The sequence below is a fragment of the Muntiacus reevesi genome, chromosome 2 (assembly GCF_963930625.1).
Source record: "Muntiacus reevesi chromosome 2, mMunRee1.1, whole genome shotgun sequence".
Lineage (NCBI taxonomy): Eukaryota > Metazoa > Chordata > Mammalia > Artiodactyla > Cervidae > Muntiacus > Muntiacus reevesi.
Window position 1 is genome coordinate 208,669,576 of NC_089250.1, and position 24,513 is coordinate 208,694,088.

At 36.6% G+C, this 24,513-nt stretch overlaps 1 protein-coding gene across 2 annotated transcripts in view; it reads right to left on the minus strand.

Annotated features, from left to right (window-relative positions):
- The window catches only part of AUTS2 (activator of transcription and developmental regulator AUTS2), a 1,188,182-nt gene that overhangs the window by 678,670 nt on the left and 484,999 nt on the right, over positions 1-24,513 (minus strand). For both annotated transcript variants that reach the window (XM_065924779.1, XM_065924780.1), the window contains exon 3: positions 11,071-11,172. In XM_065924779.1, coding sequence (XP_065780851.1) covers positions 11,071-11,172 — 102 coding nt within the window. The remainder of the gene's footprint in view (positions 1-11,070; positions 11,173-24,513) is intronic.

The following is a 24,513-nucleotide window of genomic DNA, read 5'->3' on the forward strand; positions in this document are numbered from 1 at the left end:
AAATGTGGGCACAAATTGAAAAAACATCAGGGGTGGAAACGGTCACTTCCAAATTCAATTTTCAACCTGTTACAATCCATTTGAAGTTGTTACCAGCTCACATTTCTGTTCAGCAGCCTTCTGGCTTTTCCCCCTAATTTCATTCTTGCTCTCAATTTTATCTGCAACTATTCACATAAAAGGAAAAGCAAACATTTTAAAGTAAAAATTACAACATTCCTTCTAACACCTTTGAGAGGCTTTTTAAATATTAACTTATAAGGTAGGTTAAATAGCGTCCCACTAAAATTATAGGGCCTTTTTGGAACCTAAGAATGTGATTGTAAGGGTTAATTTTATGCATTGACTTAATTGTGCCACTGGGTAACCAGATACCTGCTCAAATGTTAGTCTGGGTGTTACCCTGAGGGTGCTTTTGAATGAGTTTAACATTTAAACCAACAGGATGAGTAAAGCATACTCTAAGTAAAGCATAATTAAGTGGGCTTCATCCAATCAGTTTAACAGAACAAAAGGGATGGCTGTACTCAAATTAAGAGGGAATTCCCTTGACACAGCCTTCAAAGTGAAACAGGTTTTTTTCCCCACTTTCAGACTCAAGCTGCCACACAGACTTTTCCAGGGTGTCAAGCCTTCCAGTATTTCTGGTTCTCAGACTTTGGGGCTCAGACGGAACTAACCATCAGCTCTCCTGGGTCTCCAGCTTGCTGACTGCACATTTTGAGACTTGAGAACCTCCATAACTGTTTAAGACTATTTAGGTGGAACCTAAATCCAATGACTGTTCTCCTTATAAGGAAATCAGACGTACAGAGCTACAAATAGAGTAAAAGCCCACGTGAATAGAGGCACACATTGAAGTGACATGGTTATAAGCCAAGTATCACCAAGGATTTTAAGAAGCAATTAGAAGCCAGTATAGCAAAGGAAGGACATCCTTTCTGAGACTTCAGAGAAATCATGGCCCTGCCAACACTTAATGCTGGGCCTCCAGTCTTAAAAACTACAAAATAATAATAAATGTATTGTTTTAAGTTTCCTGGTTTGTGATCATGCATTACAGTTGCCCAGGAAACTAAGAGAGTCTATAGCCTCCTTACTATGAACTAGAAAATATCATGTAATCAGCTCTTGTATACATTCCCTCTGCTCTAACCACAAAGGCCTCCCCCACCCCTCACACTTAAATATGTCAGGCTTACTCCTGGGTCAAGGCCATGATCTTATCACTTAACTTGCCTGAATGTTCTTCCCTCCTTTCATCATTCAGGCTCCAGTTTAAACATCACCAGAACAAAAAGGACTAACTCAGTTACTCCAGTTAAAGTGGCAACACCTTACCACCCCCCACTACTGCTTTGCTTACTTCATAAAATGTATTACATCAAAAATAATGTTATCGTTTGCTCTCAGGTTTGCTGTTTGCCTCCCTCAATAGAGTAGAAGCTTCATGAGGTGAAAGGTTTCATCTTGTTCCCCATTCAACCTCAAGTATCCAGAACTACACCTGACACTTAGAAGGTATTAGATAAATATTCTTGGACAATCAAAACACTGGCGTATCCAAGAAAACACATAAAAATATTACATAGGAAATACAAAAGACATAAACAAAATGGGAGGGAAAATGAAAATATGGCAAAAATAGAAAAAGAAAAGAAAGGAGAGACAGAATACCAAGAGTCTGTAACAGGTCTGGACTGGATTTTCTACTTAAATACAGGGAAGTTCACTGATGCTATATTTCTTCCTTAATAGTAACTAGTAAACCTGGCAATAAAGGTTTGGGTGGTGGGTGGGAACAAAGGAAGCTAGGACAGATGCTTGCATAGATAGATGAGTGTTGGCACGGTGGGATAGACAAACCAATAAAAACCCTGAAACCTGGGAGATTCAAGACAGGAGAAGGGACATTTCAAGAAGCAGTAGAAAAAAAATGCATCAACTGTGGTATTAAATGGACTAAAGAGCTACAGAACAATAAGATTAGAGAATTGTGTTGCATAACAGTTACGAGAATTCCCCTTTCACCTAACTTGAAATATTTCAATTCTTTCAACATCTTGAATATTTTAAAAGTATGAAATATTTGTCTGCCTTTTCACAATTAAAATCCTGAGCCCAAATTCTTTCAGAGAGAAGCCACATCCATGTAGTTATTTGAATAAAGCACTAAAGGGGTTTATTTCCACAGGGTGGTGGCAGGAAGAGTTTGCTAGAAGTGACATTGAAGAGAAAAAAAGAGTGCTCCAGAAGAAACAAGTAGAAGGTACAAGCCACAGGGAAGCAGAGGAAGAAAGGGGGAATGAAGAGGTAGCTTCATACATCTCAGGGGAAGATTCTGCTAATAGCCTCAGGAGTGTGGGACTTTGTCCACAGGATCTTAAACAAGACAGTTTAATAGTGAGTTCTGATTCTCAGAAAAACAACTGTTGGGACTTTCCCAGTCCAGTGGCTGGAACTCCATGTCCTCAATGCAGGGGGCTCAGGTTCGATCCCTGATTAGGGAACTAGATCCCACATGAATGACTAAGACTTGGCATGACAAAACCAAGACCTGGTACAGCCAAATAAAGAAAATAAGTAAATAAATATTTTAAAAAAAAACAACAACTGTGGAAGCTTTGTAGAGTAACAGGCAAAGGAAACAGAGGTGGATCAGATTCTATCATTGGGAGGCCACAGGAATCATCCAAGTAAGAAATGATAAGGGCATCTGAGCATCAGTTATGTAAAGGTAAGGATAATCATAGTCAAACGCTTCCTCAGAAATAGGAGAGTGACTACATAAACAGGTTAACTAAGAGGAAGGAAAAGAGTTCAAATTTGAAGGCAATAGCTCTGAGATCCAGTATGGGGATAGGGAAATAAAAGAGTTCAGGTTTGAGAAAACAGAATATAATGAAGATTTTATTTAAGAGGAAAATGGTGTTTGTCATGATTGAGACAAGCAGGTGTTATGGAACTGACAGCTACAAGGGAATTCAAATCAGAAAGTTTAGAAAAGGCTTCTACGGTTAAGTATAAATCTGATGTAAAAGAAGGAAATAAATATTTTTGAGCACAATGAATGTGCCAAGAACTGTTAAAGTAATTCAAACACATGGTACCAGGTAAGTTTTAAAAGAAACCTTACAAGGTAGATGAAATGACCCCCATTTCGCAGAATAAGAAACCAAGGCTTGGAAAGATCAAGTTTTTTGCTCAAGGTCACATGGATAATAAATAGCAAGCTAGCTATTAAAACTCGGTCTGTTTGTAACAAATGCCCATGATCACTTCAAAATTTGAGGTTTTGTTCTATGTATTAAGTCTTTAAGTAAGTTTATCTCAAGACTTTTGACAACTTCCTCAGTTACAAAATTCTGTTTAAGTTTAGAAGCAATACTTTTCTCTCTGAATAACTCATCATGAATATTTATATACTCAATTATTCCCCTTAACCTTTTCCTTAGTGACTAATCTAAACAAGTTACTGTTTCTCCTTGATGTGGACAATGTGAGAGTCCCTGTAGACTATTATTCCCTCCTGGCAATGTACTGTGGGGATACATAATTTGGAAAAGCCAAGCACATTTGGTTTTTTGAGCTTTACCCATGAGTCAAATTCTCCAGCCACACTGGAATTCTTTTTTCTTAATTTTTTTGCCTGTCCAATTGAAAAAAGAAAGAAAGAAGCAAAGCTGGAATAACATAGTTATCTTGATTAGAGGCACTTGAGGTAAGTCTCAACTTCCAAAGCTTCTAAAAATATCTTTCAAGTGAGTGAAAGACTGAAAGAGAATTTCATCTCAGCTTAAAATCTAGAGTGGGCATTGTAAACTAACAGGGATTAAATTAAATTCACTCTCCCACTTTAAGAAACTAAAACAACTAGACAAAATGTTTGGGGGAAAAAAAAACATTTTAAGAAACTGGGCAATAGGAGTGTAGTGATCTTAGAGAGACAGAAAGAAAACAAAATAATTCTTACAACTGCCCCAACACAGTCCCTGGAGAGAGTTCTCATGCCATAGTAGGTGGCTGGGGGTAACCCAGGTGGAGTCCAGAAGAACCCCTGGGTTGAGAAGGTAGAGTTGACAGTCAGAAGCAGCCAAGTCAGCTGAAATTTGTAAAGCAGAGGATGGGAGAAAAGGCAGGTTCACGGTGAGAGAAGCAGGAAAGCTGAAGACATCGTCCCTCTCGTCACCACCGGAGTCTGTATCAGCACATCCATGCGACAAAAGTACCCAAGGGAAGGGGGACGACCACCGGGAAGGAGCAGGTAGAATGACTGCAGAGTCACAGGGGGCGGGGATAACTGGCACCCCCACCAGCCAGAGTGGAAAAACCTTGTCCACGTCGGGAATTAGGCAGAGTCTTCAGCACTGGGGAAGAGCAAGCTGTGTCCTAAAGGTTGTTCTGGATGTTCCACTCAGAAAAGCATAAAAGCAAACCTCAGAAGAAATAAAAATATTATTTCCAAGTGGCATAATTGTATCCCAGAGAAAAGCCCAAGAATATTTATGAAAACCAAAAATAACCAGCACTCATCAAAAACAAAAAAATTCCCAATATTTGGCATCTTAAAAAAAAAGTCAGCCACAGACAAAAGCCAGAAAATACAATCCATAATGAGGATAAAAATCGATCAATAGAAACAGACTCAAAAATGACACAGATGACAGAGTTAGTAGAATATGAACGGTGAAACAGCAATAACTATTTTCCACATGTTCAAGAAAGTAATGAAAGCGTAAGCAAGGTGAGGAGCAACAAGGAGATATTTCAGCAAACAAAAACTAGCAGTGGTCTTTGACTCTATCTCCTCATTTTCTGACAGTTATTAGAGTAATTAATTACTAGTTCTCCTTTAAGAAAAAAAAAATTGAAGTATCTTTATTCTTTAAAATATCATGGGGTAGACACTGCCCTCATACCCAAAAGAGTTACTTTGTGACTTGACTTGTCAAATGCATTCATCTCAAAGATTTTAGATTGCAATGGCCCTGAGGTAAGGCTCTGCAACCTCACAGCTATTCGTGTGAAGGAAATAAGTGACTGGAGGTTTTGAGACATTTCACTAAAAGCCACCTACTTCTTTTTCTTCCCTTTTCTTTTTTCATGTGTGTCATTTCTACTTCTTTCATCTTTTAATAGTGCTGCAAGAAGTATGAATTTTAATAATAAGCAATACAAACCCAAAGTATATCACAGACTGACCTGACACAAGATTGACAGGATTGTTACAGCCCTAGTATTTTTTAAAATTTTTTTACTATGGTAAAAAAAAATAAAATTTATATATATATATATATATATATATATATATATATATATATACATATATATATAATAAAATGCAATATTTCAACTAATTTTAAGTGTACAATTCAGAGGCATTAGTTACATCATAATGCTATGCAACCATCAAAACTATTGATTTCCAAAACCATTTCTTCACCACAAACAGAAACTTTGTTACAGTTAAACCATAACTCTCATCTTTCACACTTCCCTACCCCTATCATGGGTCCCTGAAAACTCCCCTTATACTTTCTGCCTCTAGGAACTTGCATATTCTAGATACTTCACATAAGAGGCATCAGAAAATATTTGTCTTTTTTGTCTAGATTCTTCCACTGAGCATAATGCTTTCAAGACTTGAACTTCATTCTTTTTTATGGCTAATACTGCCATGTCCATATATGCCACTCTTTGTTCATCCATGTACCTGCTGATGAACTCTTGGGATGTTTATATCTTTTGGTTACTATAAATGATGATGCAGTGAAAATTGGCATGTATGTATCTCTTTGAGGACCTGGTGTTTGGGTATATACCTAAAAGGAGAATTGGTGTCAGGTATGATAATTCTGTTTAGCTTTTTGAGGAATGTCAAGCTGTTTTCCATGGTGGGTTGATCATTTTATATTTCCACCAGCATGTATGAAGGTTTCAACTTCTCTAAATTCTTGCCAACACTTGCTATTTTCCTCTCTTCAAAAGTATAACTATCCTAGTAGCTGTAAAGTAATACCTCATTCTGGTTTTTATTTGCATTTCCCCAATCACTATAATGATGAACATCTTTCATGGGCTTACTGGTTATTTGTGTATCTTCTTTGCAAAAATATCTGCTTAAGTCCTTTGCTCATTATTGAATTCAGTTGTTTGTCTTTTTGTTGTAGTCTTTACATATTCTGGATATTAAACATTTATCAATTATATGATTTGCAAATATTTTCCTCCCATTCTTTAGGTTTTCTTTTCATTTTCTTGACAATACCCATTGATGCACAGAAGTTTTTATTTTGATGAAGTCCAACTTATGCATTTTCTCTCTCCCTCGTCGTGCTTTTGATGTCGTATCTAAAAATCCACTGCAAATTCAAGATCATGAAGATTTACAACATTTTCCTGTAAGAATTTTATGGTTCTAGCCCTTAACATTTAGGTCACTTATTCATTTTGAGTTAATTTTTGTTCATGGTGTGATGTAGGGGTCCAAATTCATTCTTTTGCATGGGAAAATCCAGTGGTCCCAGCACCATCTGTTGAAGAGAAAATTCTTTCCCAAATAAATGGATATAAAACTCATGCTAAAAATTACTTTGCTATAGATGTATGAGTTTATTTCTGAACTTTCAATTCTATTCCACTGGTCCATATGCTCACACTAACTCTAGTACCGCACAGCTTTGATCACTGTAGCTTTGTAGTTAAGTTTTGAAATTGGGAAGTGTGACTCTCCCAAACTTGTTTTATTTCAATACCGTGTTGACTTTTAGGGGTTTCATGCCATTTCATATGATTATGAGTGTCTGATTTTCCATTTTTGCAAAAAAGGATGTTGGAATTTTCACAGACATTGCATTGAATCTGCAGATTGCTTTGAAGGGTATTGATATCTTAACAATACTCAGTATTTCTATCCATAATCACAGAATATCTTTTGTCAATTTTTTTTTTTGGATCAAAAAGAAAACAAGTTCAGGGAAACCAGTGAAAAAGATCTCAGTAACCAGACAACCCTGAGCTCTTGCCCCCTGACCTACTGTGCCTTCATTTCTATACTGTGATGAAATCATGATTAACTCATACTGGAATAATTTCCAGGGTCAATATGATCTTGTATTAAAAGCACAACAAAATCTCAGAACACTTATTTAAGGATTAAGTATTGTTAACAAATTAGATAAGAAATAGTTATACCTTTAAATTTATAGTTCCACCACAAACTTAACAAAACATATAAACACAATGAAATATTCTTGTATATATATTCATACTCACAGTGAAAGACTGAGTATTCTTTATTTATTTATTTGATACTGCACCACATTAAAAGAAAAGGTAATCATAATTACGATATTAAGAGTTCTACAAAAATGCTATACGTTTTGTTTATCCCACTTAATTCTTGTACAAATTTGCTTGTATGCTCAGTCACTAGGTCATGTCCGGCTCAGGCTGTTCTGTCCATGGAATTTCTCAGGCAAGAATACCAGAGTGGGTTGCTATTTACTCTCCAGGGTACCTTCCCAACCCAAAGATCGAACCCATGGCTCCTTCACTAGGCAGGTGGATTCTTTATCACTGAGCCACCCAGGAAGCCCAAGAATTTAGTAGTCCACAATTTCAAATGTCACCCTAAATCTAACAACCTTTCCTGAGAGGTACAGCAAGATCTCTGTGTCTTAGGGTTGCCCACCTTGGCTGAGAAATGGACAGTAAAAAGTTTTGAGTACACACCCCTAAGATACCTGTTTATGAATTATATATAAGAACTATTCCCTACTTATTAAATTGAATATTAGTAAAGTTTAATTTCTATTTTTTAAAGAAAAAATAAGCCATAATATTTTTTTCCTAAAATACACTGGATCATCTTGTACAGCATAATCAAGAAAACTACTTTAGAGAATTAAAAAAGAGGAAAACAAAAGGGGAAGGTTTTTGCTCTTTATGATATATCCTAACTCTACTGCTTCTTGAAACTCAGAGACTCTGAATGCTGTCTCATTTTTAAGCCAAAGCAATCTTGAGAAAGTACAACAAAGTTGAAGGTATCAGGCTCCCAGACTTGACACTATACTACAAAGTTAGAGTAATCAAAATACTATGGTATTGGCACAAAAACAGACACATGGGTCAATGAAACAGCATAGACATCACAGAAATAAACCAACACTCACATGGTCTATTGATCTATGACAGAGGATGCAATAATAAATGATAGGGAAAAGAGAGTATCTTTAATAAATAATGTTCAGAAAAGTGGACAACTACATGCAAATGAATGAAAGTGTACCACTTTCTCATATTAAATTGAACAATAAGCTCAAAATGAATTAAAAACTTAAATATAAGACCTGAAAGCATAGTACTCCTAGGACAAAAAAAATCACAGGCAGTAATCTCTTTGACATTAGTCTTACCAATTTTTTTTTGGATATACCTCCACAGGAAAGGGCAATAAAAGCAAAAATAAACAAATGGAACTATATAAAACTAAAAAGCTTTTTGATCAGCAAAGGAAACTACCAACAAAACAAAAAAGTAACACTGATTTGGAGAAGATATTTGCAAATAATATTTCTGATAAGAAGTTGGTACCCTAAGTGTATAAAGAACTCATAGAACTCAATGTCAAAAAAAAAAAAAAAAAACCTGATTAAAAAATACATAGGGAACCTAAATAGGCATTTTTCAAAGAAGACATACAGATGGCCGATAGGCACATGAAAAATGTTAACATCATTAATCAGCAGGGAAATGCAAATCAAAACCACAATGAGATTATCACCTCACATCAGTTAGAATGGCTGCTATCAAAAGGACAAGAAATAACAAGTATTGGTGAGAAGGTGGACAAAAAGGGAATCACTGTGCATGGCTGTTGAGAATGTAAATCTGTGCAGCCACTATGGAAAATAGTATGAAGATTACTCAAAAAACTAAAGATAGAACTACCATATGATCCAGCAATTCTACTTCTACTTCAACAGAAACAGTAAATAAAAAAAAAAAAGTACCCCTCCATTCATTGCACCACTATTTATAACAGCCAAGATATGAAAGCAACCTAAATGTTCATCATCAGATAAATGAATAAAAAAAATACTATACACTGATGCACACATACAAAGGAAGACAACTCAGTCTTAAAAAAGAGTGAACTCCTCTCAGTGGCAGCAACACAGATAAACTTAAGGATACTATGCTAAGTGAAATAAGTCAGACAGAGAAAAATGAGTACCATATGATTTCACTTATACATAGAATCTACAAAACAAAGCAAACGAACAAATGAAACAGAAACAGACTCATAGACATGGAGAACAAACAAGTGGTGGTCAAAGAGCAGAGAGGTGATTGTGGGAGGATGGACAGACAAAATCAGTAAAGGGAATTAAGAAGGATAAACTTCCAGTCATAAAGTGAATATATCACAGGGATGTAAGTGAACCCATAGAGAATACAGTCAATGATACCATAAAAAATTTGTATTGTGATAGATGAAAGCTGGATTATTGTGGGGATCATTTCATAATGTACAAAAAATATCAAGTCACTATGTTGTACACCTGAAACAAATGCAGTACTATACACTAATTATATGCTGCTGAGCTGTGCTTAGTCGCTGAGTCGTGTCCAGCTTTTTGAGACCACATGGACTGTAGCCCGCCAGGTCCCTCTGTCCATGGGGATTTCCCAGGCAAGAATACCAGAGTGGGTTGCCAGGCCCTCCTCCAGGGGATCTTCCCAACCCAGGGGTTGAACCTACTAGGTCTCCTGCATTGCCAGTGGATTCTTTATTGTCTGAGCCACCAAGGAAGCTCAAGAATACTGGAGTGAGGAGCCGATCCCTTCTCCAGGGGATCTTCCTGACCCAGGAATCAAACTGGGGTTTCCTGTATTGCAGGCAGATTCTTTACCAGTGAAGCTACCAAGGATGCCCATATTAATTATAACTCAATTTAAAAAGAAAAAGAAAGATGGTTAGAATCCTAAACTTACCACCTGTGGTGACTAAAATGTAATCTGTAGCTTCTGGGGGAAAAAAAAAAGGAAGAAAGGAAAGAAAGAAAGACGAGGGAAGGCGGAGAGAGGGAGAGGGAAAGAAGTGATGAGAAAAGACAGGAAGAGAAAAAAGAAAAGAAAAGGAAATTTCCCAAATTGAGTACACTAATCACAAAAGGTAAAATGGTGTTATTTATGGGAATGCTCTTCTTTGGTTACCCAAATTATTTTTTTAGTGACAGTAGAATTATTTTCTTCCTCTAGTAAAAGGTTTTTGCAAATAAATCAAACAGATTGGGAAGAAAAAAAGAATACTGTCTCACTCTGTTAATGTTCCTGTCTTTCTATCATGAATAAAAATTTCCCCCTACTCGATCTATTTTAAAGGAAAGTTTTAAAGTGTTGCTCTCAGGTGCAAAGACGGGTCAAGGATCCTGTTCTAGGACACATTAGGGAGGGGTGTGAGATGACCCCAAAAGGGCAGAAGTGGTTCCGTGCCTTGCTGATGCACTGGGGGCTGGAGAGTGGTTAGAACAGGTCTAGAAGGCTGACAGACCCCTTAGGAGGCATGTGGTGTGTGCTCACAGGGGGGTTTTCTCCAGAAATCAGAAGGAAATTTTAATTCCTTCACTTGCCAAGTAAGTGGTGGGTTAGTCACCCTTCCAACAGGAATAAAATGAAAGAAAGGGGCTGTCACTGATCTCACAAATGAAGAAATGACGAAAGGCACACATTTAAGTACTCCATCTCCCAGTTGCAGCACTGCCAGACTAGTTTTTCCGTTTGTAACACTGATACCAAAAAGTATTATCACTTCCTTTTGTAATCTATAGTTTCTAAGCTGACAGATACACCCAACCAACATTATAATTCTTTAAAACACATTTTAAGTCAAACTAGAAAACAGAACGACACTATAAAGCAAGGCTCAAATATGTGTCTGCCAAGAAAGGATAAATGCTTGGATATTTACAAAATGAAGAGAAGGGATGTGCCGGTGAACGGAAACTGGACTCAAGGGATGTGTGGTCTGGTGGTTCTAGTTTTTTTTTTTTTTTAACTTACGTCGCTGAGCCTTTCCCGGGAGCTGCTCCTGTGGAAGCCTTTGGATTCTCCACTGGCGCTTTCACTGTCACTGTCCCTGCAGCTGTTCTGCCCTGGCTTGAGCTGAAGGAAGAAGAAAAGAGAAAAAAGAAAAGTGTCAGTGATCTCCTCACACAACTGCTCCTTCACCCTTATTCTTTAAGCCTTGTCAAAAATGAACAATTTAAGGTCCTGATCTTTAGCATTTTTCTCAGCTTCTGAATTGGGCCAGGCAAGCTGCTGTAGAATGAAATGTGGAGGATAACATAAGTAAAACATTTAGCATAAAATGTCAATGTAGATAAAAGACCTGAGCAAGCCTTAAATAAACACTTGAAAAGTCTAACATGAATCTTGGAGGATAATCTTCCCTGAGATTTTTCCAATCCAGGTTTCACCAACTATGATTTCTATCTTATTCTCTCTGTCCTGTTCTGGAGAAGAAAAAAAAGAAACAACAAACAGAACAAAAAACAAGTTTTTCTTTTCCTAAGAGAAAATGATGAGATTCTTTATATTATCCTTTAACCACTAGGGAGACCCTGTTTTTCAAGATAATACTCTAAAGATATTTTAAAATACCAAATTAAGACCTACAGCTTAAGTAAATTAAGCCAGCATCCATTCAACGACTATGTATTAAATATAACATCTAAGCCTGAAAGTAAAACTAGAGATATGGTGCTTATTGATCAACTTAAACAGTCTCTGCTGTTTAATAGCTTTACAAAGCTATGTTACCAGTTTCTACACATTTACTGGCCCTGATTTTCATGTTCAGGATGTTGGACATATTTACCCAGGTCTGATTTTTCACTCAAAATTAACAAACACACAGAACAGCAAACCAAGAGTCTATATAAGACTGAGTCAAATTCACAAGGACCATTAGTCTGTGATGTTATCACCAACCACGTTTGCAGAGAACGCAAGCAATGTGATGCAAGTTACAACACACAGCCCCTTTACAATGTGCTCACTCTAGCAAGAGAAAGAGCAGGATAAACAGACAGCAACACAAGGAAACATACGCACTAAATGAAAACCAGAAACGAGCCAGTGATGTTAGGAGGAAAGGCAATGTCTGAAGTCTTGGATTGTAAAAGAAGATTAAGTTCCTATGGCTGAAAGGAGAGAGAAAAATACTCTTTATGAGGGAAAGTCAAAAAGAAAAGGCAGGGAAACCAACATGCTAGGAAATGATCAGGAGTCTTATCGGAAACTAAAAAAAAAAAAAAAAAACAACTCCTTTTGTGAGGAAACAGGAAGAAACAGTAGAGGGGGGCATGGGTCGGAAAAAGGGAAATGTCAAACAGAATATGAGCCCCTTATTTCTGGGTAGCAGGGAGCTTCAGAGAGCAGAACAGGTAACAGGTACCAAACACCTTGGCTGCAGGCTTTCATGTGGCTCTTGGGACCATGGGGGAAGGTGAACCAAGATGACTGGAGAATGAAATCAAATCAGCATGCCTTGCAGCTTTAATGTGCCTCTTTAAAGACTACAGTTCAGACCTGACTTTTGGCCATACCATCTAATCAGCTATTCCCAAATCCCCACTATGTAAAAGGCATTCTTTTTTTTTTTTTTATTTCAACATTTCTGCAAATCCACTTTTATCACTTCCTTCTAAAATCCCTTTCTTCAGGAAGTCTCCTCTAATGGAACCAAGAAAAAATGATCCTAATTTTATTCTGTATCCTCCTGAGCCCTTAAGAACTTAGTTTCCTCCTAAGTTATTGTTAAACCTACTAATTCTAAGTTAATTCAGATGCAAGCTATATGAGCCTTTTCTTATTACTATGGAATAAAAGTTCAGAATACTGTCATTCTCTTCAAGTTTTCATTTTTATACTTGTAATAAAGGGTAATTGAACCCAAAATGAACATCACTTCCTTTCAATTTCCTGAACATGTCATGTCCATTCCTGGCCTGTACTTTTTCACACTAGATTTTCTCAGTCGGGAATGCTCACTCTCATTCTCTCTGCACTTTTCAGGTCAAAGTTTTTTTTGAAGCTCAGATATTATCTCTTCCACCATGCTCTTTAAAGCGTTCTTTCTCTATATATTTATTTTCTGACATATGCCTTCAAAGTCTATCAAGCATCTCATTTTTCACTGAATGCCTTTTATAGTTGTGATAAATTTTATCAAGTTTTAAAAGGCCTGCATTAAATATATTTATACTGATGATAAAATCTGTGTGTGGAATGTAATTCATAAACAATGTCAGAACTCTTATCTCATTGGATCTCTAAGTTAAGTAGAGGCAGGTAAAACTAACTTCAGTGGGTGGAATGGAAAAAAACAAAAACAAAAACTAATAAAGGAAATCTGCTCAGAATTAGGGAACAGATTGAGGACTAACCCCATGTCTCTACTGCCTACTGCTATCTTCATTGTAATTCACAGTGCTTACTTAAATGTTTACATTTAACCTGGAAATAATGATTCTGTGGTAGACCAGTATTCTCCCATAGAATTTATTTTCTATACATCTATGGTAACTAACTGTATTCACAAAGAAATCTTATTAGGTAACATTTGATCAAATAATGTTTATAAAAACTAACACCTCCAACTTAGAGGAGAAATAAACATCAAATGGGAAGTCAGAGAATAAGAAAATCAAGACTTTTCCTAATGCTCAAATGGCTTAACAAAATCTAGACTTTCCATTTGGGTCTCTTCCACATTTCTTCATGGAAGGAAAAGGATGACTTCAACAAGGTCCAACAAGAGACCCCAGTGGCCCTGATGTAAATTATCTGACTAAATGTTGATCTAGGCTAAGAGAAAAACCCAAGAAAAACTCAGAGGAAGCAGTTTACTAGTCTTCCTTGTGTCCTGCCAGCAAAAGCACTTCAGTGAATTCTCTTCAGAGAGCCTTACATAAAATCCACCCCCATATTACCCCTTTCACCTCCAAAGCCAGGCTCAAGTTTAAAGGAAACTTAGGATTTTAAGCTGTCAGACAGCTCAATATTTCAAAGATACAGACTGACTACAGTAAGTACTAAAGCTAAACCACAAGATTTCAGGCAAAGAAGTATTCCTTCCTAATCCCATGAATACATTTAAGACTGGCATTTTCAACCACATCCAATGGATCATTCGGGGTAGCATAACTAACTCAGAAGTTGTAATCCTTCACCTGAAATTCCCAGCTATTACCTACAACCAAGAGACATTACAAAGGCCAGGTGCTGGCTTAAACATTTAAAGACCTAAGAAAAATCAATCTGCATGCATTGATTTCTCCTAGCATTCACAGCAGCTCTGTTATAAGAAAGTTTCTGGTATAAATGATGCAATGAAATTTTTTACTATCAGTCTTTAGATATCTAAGGACCTCACTTATTTAAAAATTACTACAATTCACTCAAGTTTTAGAAGTTTCTACCCATTAGGTATAATATAGTTTAAGAATCAGAAGTAGAAAAAAGAAAAAAAAAGTGAAAGGAAGCTAGCGTCTAGCATGAGTGGCTATAATCCTATCAGGCAGAATTATCATCTTTTGTGAAATATAAGAAGCCAGTGTATTTTCATCAGATTTCGTGGTCAGCAGTATATTTACCATGCTCTGAAACTGTGCTGTCATTAGAGTTAACTATTATTAATGACTAATTGGGAAAATAATGATACATGGTTTTGTTATGGCTAATGAACATGTAAGAGAGTCCCACTGTCCCAGACTGAGGGAAGGTGGAGCAATTTGTGCACATCTGGCAAGATTTGTGAGCTAGGCTGCGCCGTTCATTTCATGTGTGTATGGAGAGTTCCAAGAAGATGCAAGATGTTCAGAAGGTGCCATTAACTCTTCAAACAAAACTCACAAAGGGATGAAGTATGTGAGAAGATACCTATGGCTAGAACTCAAGAAGACTGATGGGACTTACGCAGTGCCATGCACAAGAACAGCCGAAAGTAATCTCCTACCCCAGTTTTGGTTCCTCAAAGCACCATAAATCTTATCTTGGACTGCTGAGTATTCCTGCAGGGATCGAAATGAACAATATACAACATTTCTTGAAGGTGCCAATAAGCACCAAATCTCCTGTTCAATGATATTTTAAAATATACCTCCACTAACATCAAAACAGTGAGTATTTAATCTCATAAAAGTGGTGTTTTATTTTTCCCATATAAAACTGTCCCCAAATGGAGAAAGTTTCATAGATTGAGTGGCATTTGACTGTTTTATTTCTTAGGTTTTAAAAGGTATTTTGGAGGAAAGGCACAGAACCAAAGTAAATAACTTAATGAAAAGGTTGGACACGTCAAAACAAGCTAGCGGAAAATACCTAGTACAAACAAAATTACAAAGTTGAATAGTAAAAAACTTGTTCTTAAGAAATAAATATTGTACTTTTAAATGCATAGTAATAACATGTGACAGGAACAAAAATTAAATTCTGGAAGCTAGGGTAGTGCAAGGAATTTGTGTGAAATTTCTCTGGTATCACAGAATCAGAAGTTATTCTGTTATTGTTTTCAACAGAAAAAGAATTTTAAGGATTTCATAATCATAAAATTAATCACTCGTAAAATTTAAATACTAAAGTTATTTGCTTCTAAGTTACTATCACATGTAAAAGAATAAGAATAATAATTAACAGAAATGGAAAAAAATAAGGGAAATAGCAACAAAGCAAGCATGTGGTTAAGTATATTGGATATTATAACAATAACATACATGGATTAAGCTCCCTTTTATTTTTAAAGGCAAGGATATCTAGTTTGTATTGGGTAAAGTGAAAAAAAAATATATTTGCTGGTCATAAAGCACTCCTAAATTTTAAAAGAGAAAAAAAGACAAAATATTAGAAATAAATGGCTAAAGTCATATGCCAAAGATAATCATTTTATAGCAATAAAAGGTATAATATTTATCTTTTACACTTCCGTTCTTTATAAAAGGAAATCAACAGGAGTTAAAAAACTTTAACATGCTATTTACACTAAAAAAATAAAACAACAGAAAGGGACCCAGGGGTTAAAGGGTTACAGAACTCAGTTTGACTCAAGCAATACATATTAAATTAGGTAACTTATATAGACCACATCTTCCAGAGCATCCAGGGCACATTACCACAAACTGAAGATGAAGTAGGCTACAATGAAAATCAAGGTATTAAAATTCAGAAACTACATGAACAGCCTTCTGGATAGTAAAAATTAATGACATTTTAAACTGGATATCCATATTACCTAGAGATTTTTATTCAGTATAAAGATAATAAAAATTCTCTCCACAATTATAACTGAGCCATAGAAAAAATAACAAACAGCACTAATAAATTAAGAAAGTGAAAATTATAAATACATGAGTAAAACATTTAACAAGATCTGTTAATTCTGTGCTAGAGATTAACTTATGTATTTTCTACCAGATTGGAAGTAACAGAAATAAATAGCCTAACTACAGAGAACAAAAAGTTAACACAACAAGAAAAGCAACAGTGGGGAAGATTAGAGAAAGGAGACTACAAAAATAAACACTACATAATGAATTGGAAAGTTAAATATTATACAATTAATAAATTAAAGTAAAATTGGGAGAAAAGCCCACAAATATAAAAGAGACATACTTCTTATACATCTAAGAATAAAGAGATAAAAATCAAAACCCAGAAATAACATAACACTGTGCCAACACAATGTAAAAACAATATGATTATCATTACAAAAATGTGATAATGAACATATTCGAAATTCAATAGTAAACATAATTATCTGTTGCTACTGACAAAAATCATACTAAACTAGCTTCAATTTTTAAAAAACTTTAACAAAATTTGATCCAGAGCTTGAAGGGAAAAAAAAAAATAGTAAAGCTAATCTGTGCCCAAATCTGATAGTAACAAAACAAAAAGAGAACCACAGGATGATCTTAATTTTAAAAAGCTGCAAAACTCTGATGAAAGGCAACAAACTCAACTTAACAATAAATAAAAAATAGCCCACCAAATTCTAATGAATTTTGCAAAGGAATGTAAGACCACCAATTTTCAAATGGGCACAAGGGAAATTTTTGAGGTGATGGCAAAGTTTAAAAATTGTAGTATGGTGATGGTTATACATCTCTGTTAAAATATTAGACTGATAATGAATAAATATCATCATACATAATGAAAACATGTTGTATTTAATGAATATTTTAATAGAGCAGTTTATTTTGAAAAGGTAAGAATTCATCAGGATTTCCCGGGTGGCCCAGTGGTATAGAATCCACTTACCAATGCAGGAGCTACAGGTTAAATCCCTAGGTCAGGAAGATCCCCTGGAGAAGGAAATGGCAACCCATTCTAGTATTCCTGCCTAGGAAATATCATGAACAGAGGACCCTGGCAGAATACAGTCCAAGGGGGTCACAAAAAAGTTGGACACAACTTGGCAACTAAATAACAAGAAGTCCCATGAATTTCATCTTTTACTCCAGAGAAGAGTTCCCTAATTGAAGACTTACCTGATTAAATCAGACTATTGAAGCAAAAGAACACAACTCTCTTTCTCAAAGTCAACTGTCCATATAAAAATCTAAACATGTGAGTCAACGGGGGCGTATCTGGAGGGTCATCTTGGAATCTTGCCTATTACAGTCAGTTTCCAAAGACAAGAAAAGGAGGAACTGTCTCAATCCATGTATCATAAACAGGGTTCCTGGATATGCCTGGATTTTGGAGTGTCATTTCTCTCTGTCACTGATGTTCCCAAATAAATACTCAAGGTATCCCATAGATAATAACATGAAGATTGTGTTATTTGCCTGAAAAAAAGAGAAACTACTGAAGTGCTTACACTGGACAACCACACATATTATTCACATTTAAACAGGTTCAGTGGACTTCACAGCAACAAGAAAAATTGAAAAGTTAATCAAATAAGGAGCAGAAAATAAGCTAAGATCAATCTAACTATGTAGGTCCAAATATAAACAAAAGGCAATTAAGAACAACCTAACCAACTTTGATATCCTTCCAACAGACAAATGCAACCCAAACAACAAAACTTAATAATATTCTATGACTTATCCAGAGAATCATAACTCTATGATTTGGCCAAGAGGCTATTATGATACTATCTCTTCATAGCTTAATTATGTGAAGGAAAGGGAATGGAAGTGTAAAAATCAGTGCTCATACATAAATAAAATCTCTATCTACAACCTGGGTACTATTTCCAAGTTGAATTATGTTGACAAAAGGCATGATAACAACCTGACTTTTCATTTCCTATCAAAAAAGAAGTCTAAACTATCTGGGGGGAAAATAATGCACAAGAATGAGATGAAAGGGAAAAGCTTGTCTATTTGGCATTCCTTAAGTATGACCGTGGACTGAAAAATAAATCTGTTTTCATATAGGTTCAGAAATCCACAATAAACATATGCAATGCAAAATAATTGGATGAAGGGATGTTTGACTACTTTGGCATAGTTTCTAGCCTTCTGATAGTGAGATTTTGATTACTGAAAGGAATTTCTGAGACAATATCATTTGGCTGGTGAGTAAACAGTGATGCTATGAACACAGTAATACATGTTATCTTTTCAAATTAGAATTGTCTTTTTCAGGTAAAATCCCTAAGAGTGGTACTGCTGGATCTTATGGTAGTTCTATTTTTAGTTTTTCTTTTTTATTGGAGTATAGTTGATCACAATGCTGTGACAGTTTCAAGTGTACAACAAAGTGCATCAATTATACATATACCCACTCTTTTTTATTTCTAGTTTTTTAAGGAATCCTGGTGGTTGTAACAGTTGACATTTCCATCAACAATGTAGGAAGTTTCCCTCTTCAACACACCCTTTCCAGTACTTATTATTTGGAGACTTTGTGAATGGCCCTTCTGACAGGTGAGAGGTGATACCTCATTGTAGTTCTGATTTGCATTTCCCTAATAATTAGTGGTGTTGAGCATCTTTTCATTTACCTGTTGGTTATTTATCTTCTCTGGAGAAATATCTGTTTAGATCTTCTGCCCTCTCCTTTTTTATTTCTTTGAATGTTAATGTCCACGTGTATCTTAATGTCTTAGTTGACTCAGGTTGCCATAACAAAGTACCAGACTGACTGGCTTAAACAACAGAAATTTTCTCACTTTTGGAGGCCAGAAATATAAGAACAAGACGAAGACTGTTCCAGCATGGTCGGTTTCTGGTAAGAGCGCTCTTCCTGTCTTACAGACAGCCACCATCTCTCTGTACACTCATATGGAGGGAAGAAAGAGAATGACCTTTCTAATCACTCTTCTAATAAAGGACATTAGTTATATCCTCTTATGACCTCATTTAACCTTAATTACTTCCTTACTCCAAATAAATTGAGGGTTCAGGTTTAAACATATGACTTTGAATTGGGTGGGGGGTGAGCTGAGAGAATTCAGTTCATATTATCAAACATGCACCAATTATTGAGTAGACTACATTAGGCTGGGCTAGGCTACATTGCTAGGTTACATTACTTCAAGGAGGACAGAAATGAACTTGTTTAGAAAACACTATGGTCAACCCTTTCGAGAAGCCATAGTCATTTTTCATAGGTGGTATGGGTTCCACACATACATATTCTAGAGTATTTGAAACCCCTACTACACACTTAATTGCTGCTGTTGTTGTTCAGTCATGTCCGACTCTTTGCAGGTCCCATGGACTGCAGCACGCCACGTTTCCGGGCCCTTCACTGTCTCCAGGAGTTTGCTCAAACTCATGTCCACTGAGTCAGTGATGCCACCCAACCATCTCATCCTCTGTCGCCCTCTTCTCCTTTTGCCTTCAATCTTTCCCAGCATTACAGTCTTTTCCAATGTGTCCACCCCAAATTCATATATTGAAACCACAACTTTCATTACTTCAGAATGTGACTTATTTGAAGATAGGGACTTTAAAAATGTAACTGAGTTAAAATGATGTCATAAGAGTGGGCTCTAATTGAATCAGATTGGTGTCCTTATAAGAAGATGAGACTGACATAGGGAGGCATGAGATAAACACATGCACAGAGAATAGGCCATGTGAGGACACAGTGAGAAGACGGCCTCCTCTACAGGGAAGAAGAAAGGCCCTGGAAGACAGAAAATCTACCATCTTCGACTTCTAGTCTCCACAACGGTGAAATGTCTGGTTTAAGCCACCCACTCTGTGGCATTTTCTTATGGCAGTGCCAATAAACTAAGTCTTCTCTTTAGAGTAAAAACATTCTGTTTATTATTGTTTCTACCTTAGAAGACAATCAATCAAGGCAAAACAAAGAAACCCAGCTACCTTTTCAAGATTCCCCTTACAAAATAATCCTTAAAAACATTTTATTCAGTATCTCTCATGTTCCCCCTCCCATTCTCTGTTTAACCCATTCCAATGAGGCATTTGTCCTCAACATGTGATGAAACTGCTCTGTCCAGCTCAATGAAAATAGCTATCAGAAGCATTTGCAGATTTCCAGACAAGAGAATCAAAAACAGTTAAGTCAAAACAAAAAAAAAGAAAAAAAAAGTTAAGTCTAAATAGTTAAAAGTTGTAAATTAAGCTAATAGAGTGTTAAATAAAATATCTCATCCACTGACCTTGCTTAAATGAATGTTCACAATGACACTTGAAGGTCAGGTTTTATGTTAGACTTCTATATGTCTTAAAGTTTCTTGACAGAACATGGCAGTGCAGAACAACCAGCCCCAGTCTAGTGTCCTTCTCTTTCCAGCTGTAGTTCTCTCGCACATCTCAAAAGCCTCACCTGCTCATGGGGTAACTTCCCAGCCCAACCTCCAGTTTCCATCCACATGCTCACTTTACCCAACTACCATGAGCACTGCCCAAACTCAGGTCTGACCACATGCATGGCTGTGGTGCAGGCTGTTTTCAGGCAGACAGATCTAGGAAACAGGCTGTGAAAACCAGATTGATAGTATGTGGACAGAGACTTCTGAAGTCCCAGAAAACTAGTAGGCGTGCTATAAGAGGGGGAGTGGTGGGATCCGAGTGGAATGTAGGGTGGCAGTCCTTTGTACTCTTCCACTCTGGGAAGGGGATGACCTGAGGACCAGAGCAGGCCAGAGGGCGAGAGTCCATCCTGCCTTGATTGAAAGGCAGTACCAATCATTAATTACCCACAAATGGGTAAGCCTAGCAGTCACTGTGAGTCCTCATGTTATTGATCTATCTACAGGAAGCATCAGTAGCTATAATAACATCCAATACAACTGATCATCCTAAAAGCACTTTGCTCCAATCCTGTTTTCCCTCCTACCTCCTCTGGCCACTCCTTACATATCTTAACATTAGGTTCCCCAAGGCTCTGTCCTTGGACCTCTTCTTTTTTCTGTCTATAATCACTACCCTTGATGATCTCATCCAGTGTCATGTCTTCAAATACTATCTATATGCTAATGATGCTTCAATTGCCTTGATGTCCTCCCAAAATTTTAGTCTCTTCAAACCAGCTGCATCTGCAAGTTTAATTAGATGTGTAATAGAAGTCTCAAACTTGTAACAACTAAAGTAATATCCTCCATGTGTCCAATTGCTATCAACAGCAACTTCACCTTTGGCCAAGGCTAAAATCTTTCCCTCTACAGTTACTGCCCTGTTCAAAGCTGCTGTCTTCTCTTACCTGGATTAAAAAAATACCTTCCTATCTGATATCCAGTTTGTACCTTTGCCCACTATGTCCAGGCATCTCTCTCAGGAGCCAGAGAGCTCCTATAAAAAAGTAAGAGTAATGACAAAGGTCACTCTAATGCCTACAAAGTAGCCCCCAATCTGTCTGGTTCCCCCATTCTTTCTCTTGACCTCATTTTCTACTCCTCTCTGCCTTGTTCACTCTATAACATTTTCACTGGCCTTATCACTATTTTTCAAATAAACCAGGAGGGCCCCCACCTCAGGGCCTTTGCACTTGTGGTACTTGTTGTTTGAGATATTTAGCCCCCAAAGGCACATGGTTCACTACTGCTCTTCCTCAGATCTTTACTGAAATGTCACTTTCTCAGTGAGGACTTCCCAGATCATCCTCTTTACAACTGTAACACTGCCTCTACTTAACACCATCTAATGTTTACCTATAATATCTGTCCTCTGTCTCCTTCAAACACATACCCCACCCCAACTACACTGAAACTAGATAAGAACCTATTTGAGTACCAGGATTCTTAACTGTTTTGTTCACTATTGTATCTGCAGAATCTAAAATAGTGCCTACATTTATTAGATGTTCAGTAAGTATCTGTTTAATTGGTCAATATGCAGAATATTTTTAATAACGTTTTATGTATTTATTTATGGATTACACTGGGTCTTCGTTGCTGCATGCAGGCTTTCTCTGGTTGCAGCGAGAAGGGGCTGCTCTCTAGTTGAGGCTCACAGGCCGCTCACTGTGGTGGCTTTTCTTATTGAGAAGTGCGAGCTCTAGGGCACATGGACTCAGTAGCTGCAGCAGGTGGGCTCTAGAGCACAGGCTCAGTAATTGTGGCACATAAGGCTGAGTTGCTACACGGCATGTGGGATCTTCCCGAACCCATGTCTCCTGCACTGGCAGGCAGATTCTTACCACTGGACCATCAGAGATGTCTCTGCAAAATCTCTGTAGCATGTAAGTCAGTCTTTAAAATCCTCCATGAAATAGCTTTTGGAAATATTAACAAAGAGTATGACTGGGTCTTACAAAGTTAGCCTTTTGGAATTTGCAAAAAAGAAAGCTCAAAAGTAGAGTGGTAAGATGAAAACTGGCATGTGCACTAGTTAACCATGGCCTCTCTAATCACATAAGCCTTCAAATTCCTTATTCTTCAAAAAAGTGCCATTGCTGATTTTCTTCTTGAAACAGTGATCATATGTAATTTAAAATATTTCAGATAGTCAGGTAAAGGATTATAAAATGAAAAGTAGCATATAATTGCACTTCGTTTAATAAATCTTCATCCTGGCATTTGAGAATTTTAAAAGTACTTGTTCAGCAAAAGGTCAAAAACCACTACCAAAAGAAGTTAATAGCTCTCTTAGTATTATATACGCTTATTGATGAAATTGCCACTTTTGAATAATTCGGGTAATATGAAGCATTTAAAAATCTTATTTATTTTACCTTCTAACAAATACTTTTAATATAAAAATCATTTTCTTATTTTTTAAAAAATAAATCCAATGAAAATCTTCTAAGATCCCATATGAAGGGATGTTACTGTGCATGATCAAACACATTTAATAAGAGTAACAACAACATTTATAAAAGAAATCCGATTGGTTACAGAAATACATACATTCTCCTGAGTAAATTTTTAAATCAGAAGGTATATTCTAGGAACTTAAATATGGTATAAATTTCCTTTGTCAGGACAACAAATGATTTTTAGTACCAGTTCATACCACTGGAAATGGCAGCACTAACTGAATTAACTCCGAAGTCACACAAGATGATTTTAGCACCGTCTCCACACCCTGCACTGCTCTGTATTACCCATCTGAATCATCTGCCTGACCTCTGAGGAACCTGAACTAAAGACTCGAGGTTTTAAACAAACTTCACTGCACTATAGTGATTTTCACTTGGCTCCAGAAGACTTAAGTGACAGGAAGCCTTTCTCATTTTTAGCCTGGACAAAAGAGACATAGGGAATGGGATAATCCAATTTTGAATGAGGGGCAGATATGGTAAAGAAAGCTTATAGAGAGGATCATAAATTTCCTAACCATCATAAATTCTTAGTCTAAAAACATGGCACTTCTCTAAGATGCAGAAAGATTCAAATACATAGTTTCCATTTCTTGGCATGATTTTAGCTGATTTGCATAAATTAATGAAGAAAGAACTTGACCATTTTTCCTAACCAAATTCAGACATGAGAAGACAAAGACCAGACCCTTCAGAAACAGAAACTGGAATACCACGCAAAGGGAGGTGAATTCTTTCCCTTGTAGAGCTCTCCCACCTGACAGACAACTAGAGATAAGATGATACTAGCTCATTTTCAGGGTAAGAACTTAAACACACCAATGTCTGGCTATCAACACAGGGGCAAATGCTAGGAAATGAAGGGTCTGTTCTTGGCTTGTGCAGCTACACTGCTAACATGTATTCTCACTGGTACCTGTAATCTCATTGACTCCATGTAACCAAGAAATGAAGCAATTAATACACCTACTATTTAAAGAATAAATATGCAATCTACATACTATTTCTAAGAAGCCCCCAAATTCTGTAAATCAAATTTTACTTCCCAATTTACAGATAGAGAAACCAAATCAGAAAAAGACTAAGTAATCCTAGCAATGTCACAAAAGGCAGAAAACAGCAGAGGCAGGACTAGAACCAATGTCAGCCTGAATCTATGAGGACCACAGCTCTCAGTTGTTATGCAGACCTAGTGGAGCACAGAAAGAACAACATGTACTTAGAAATTTCAGCTTCCCTTCAACCCTCCAAATGTCTAAA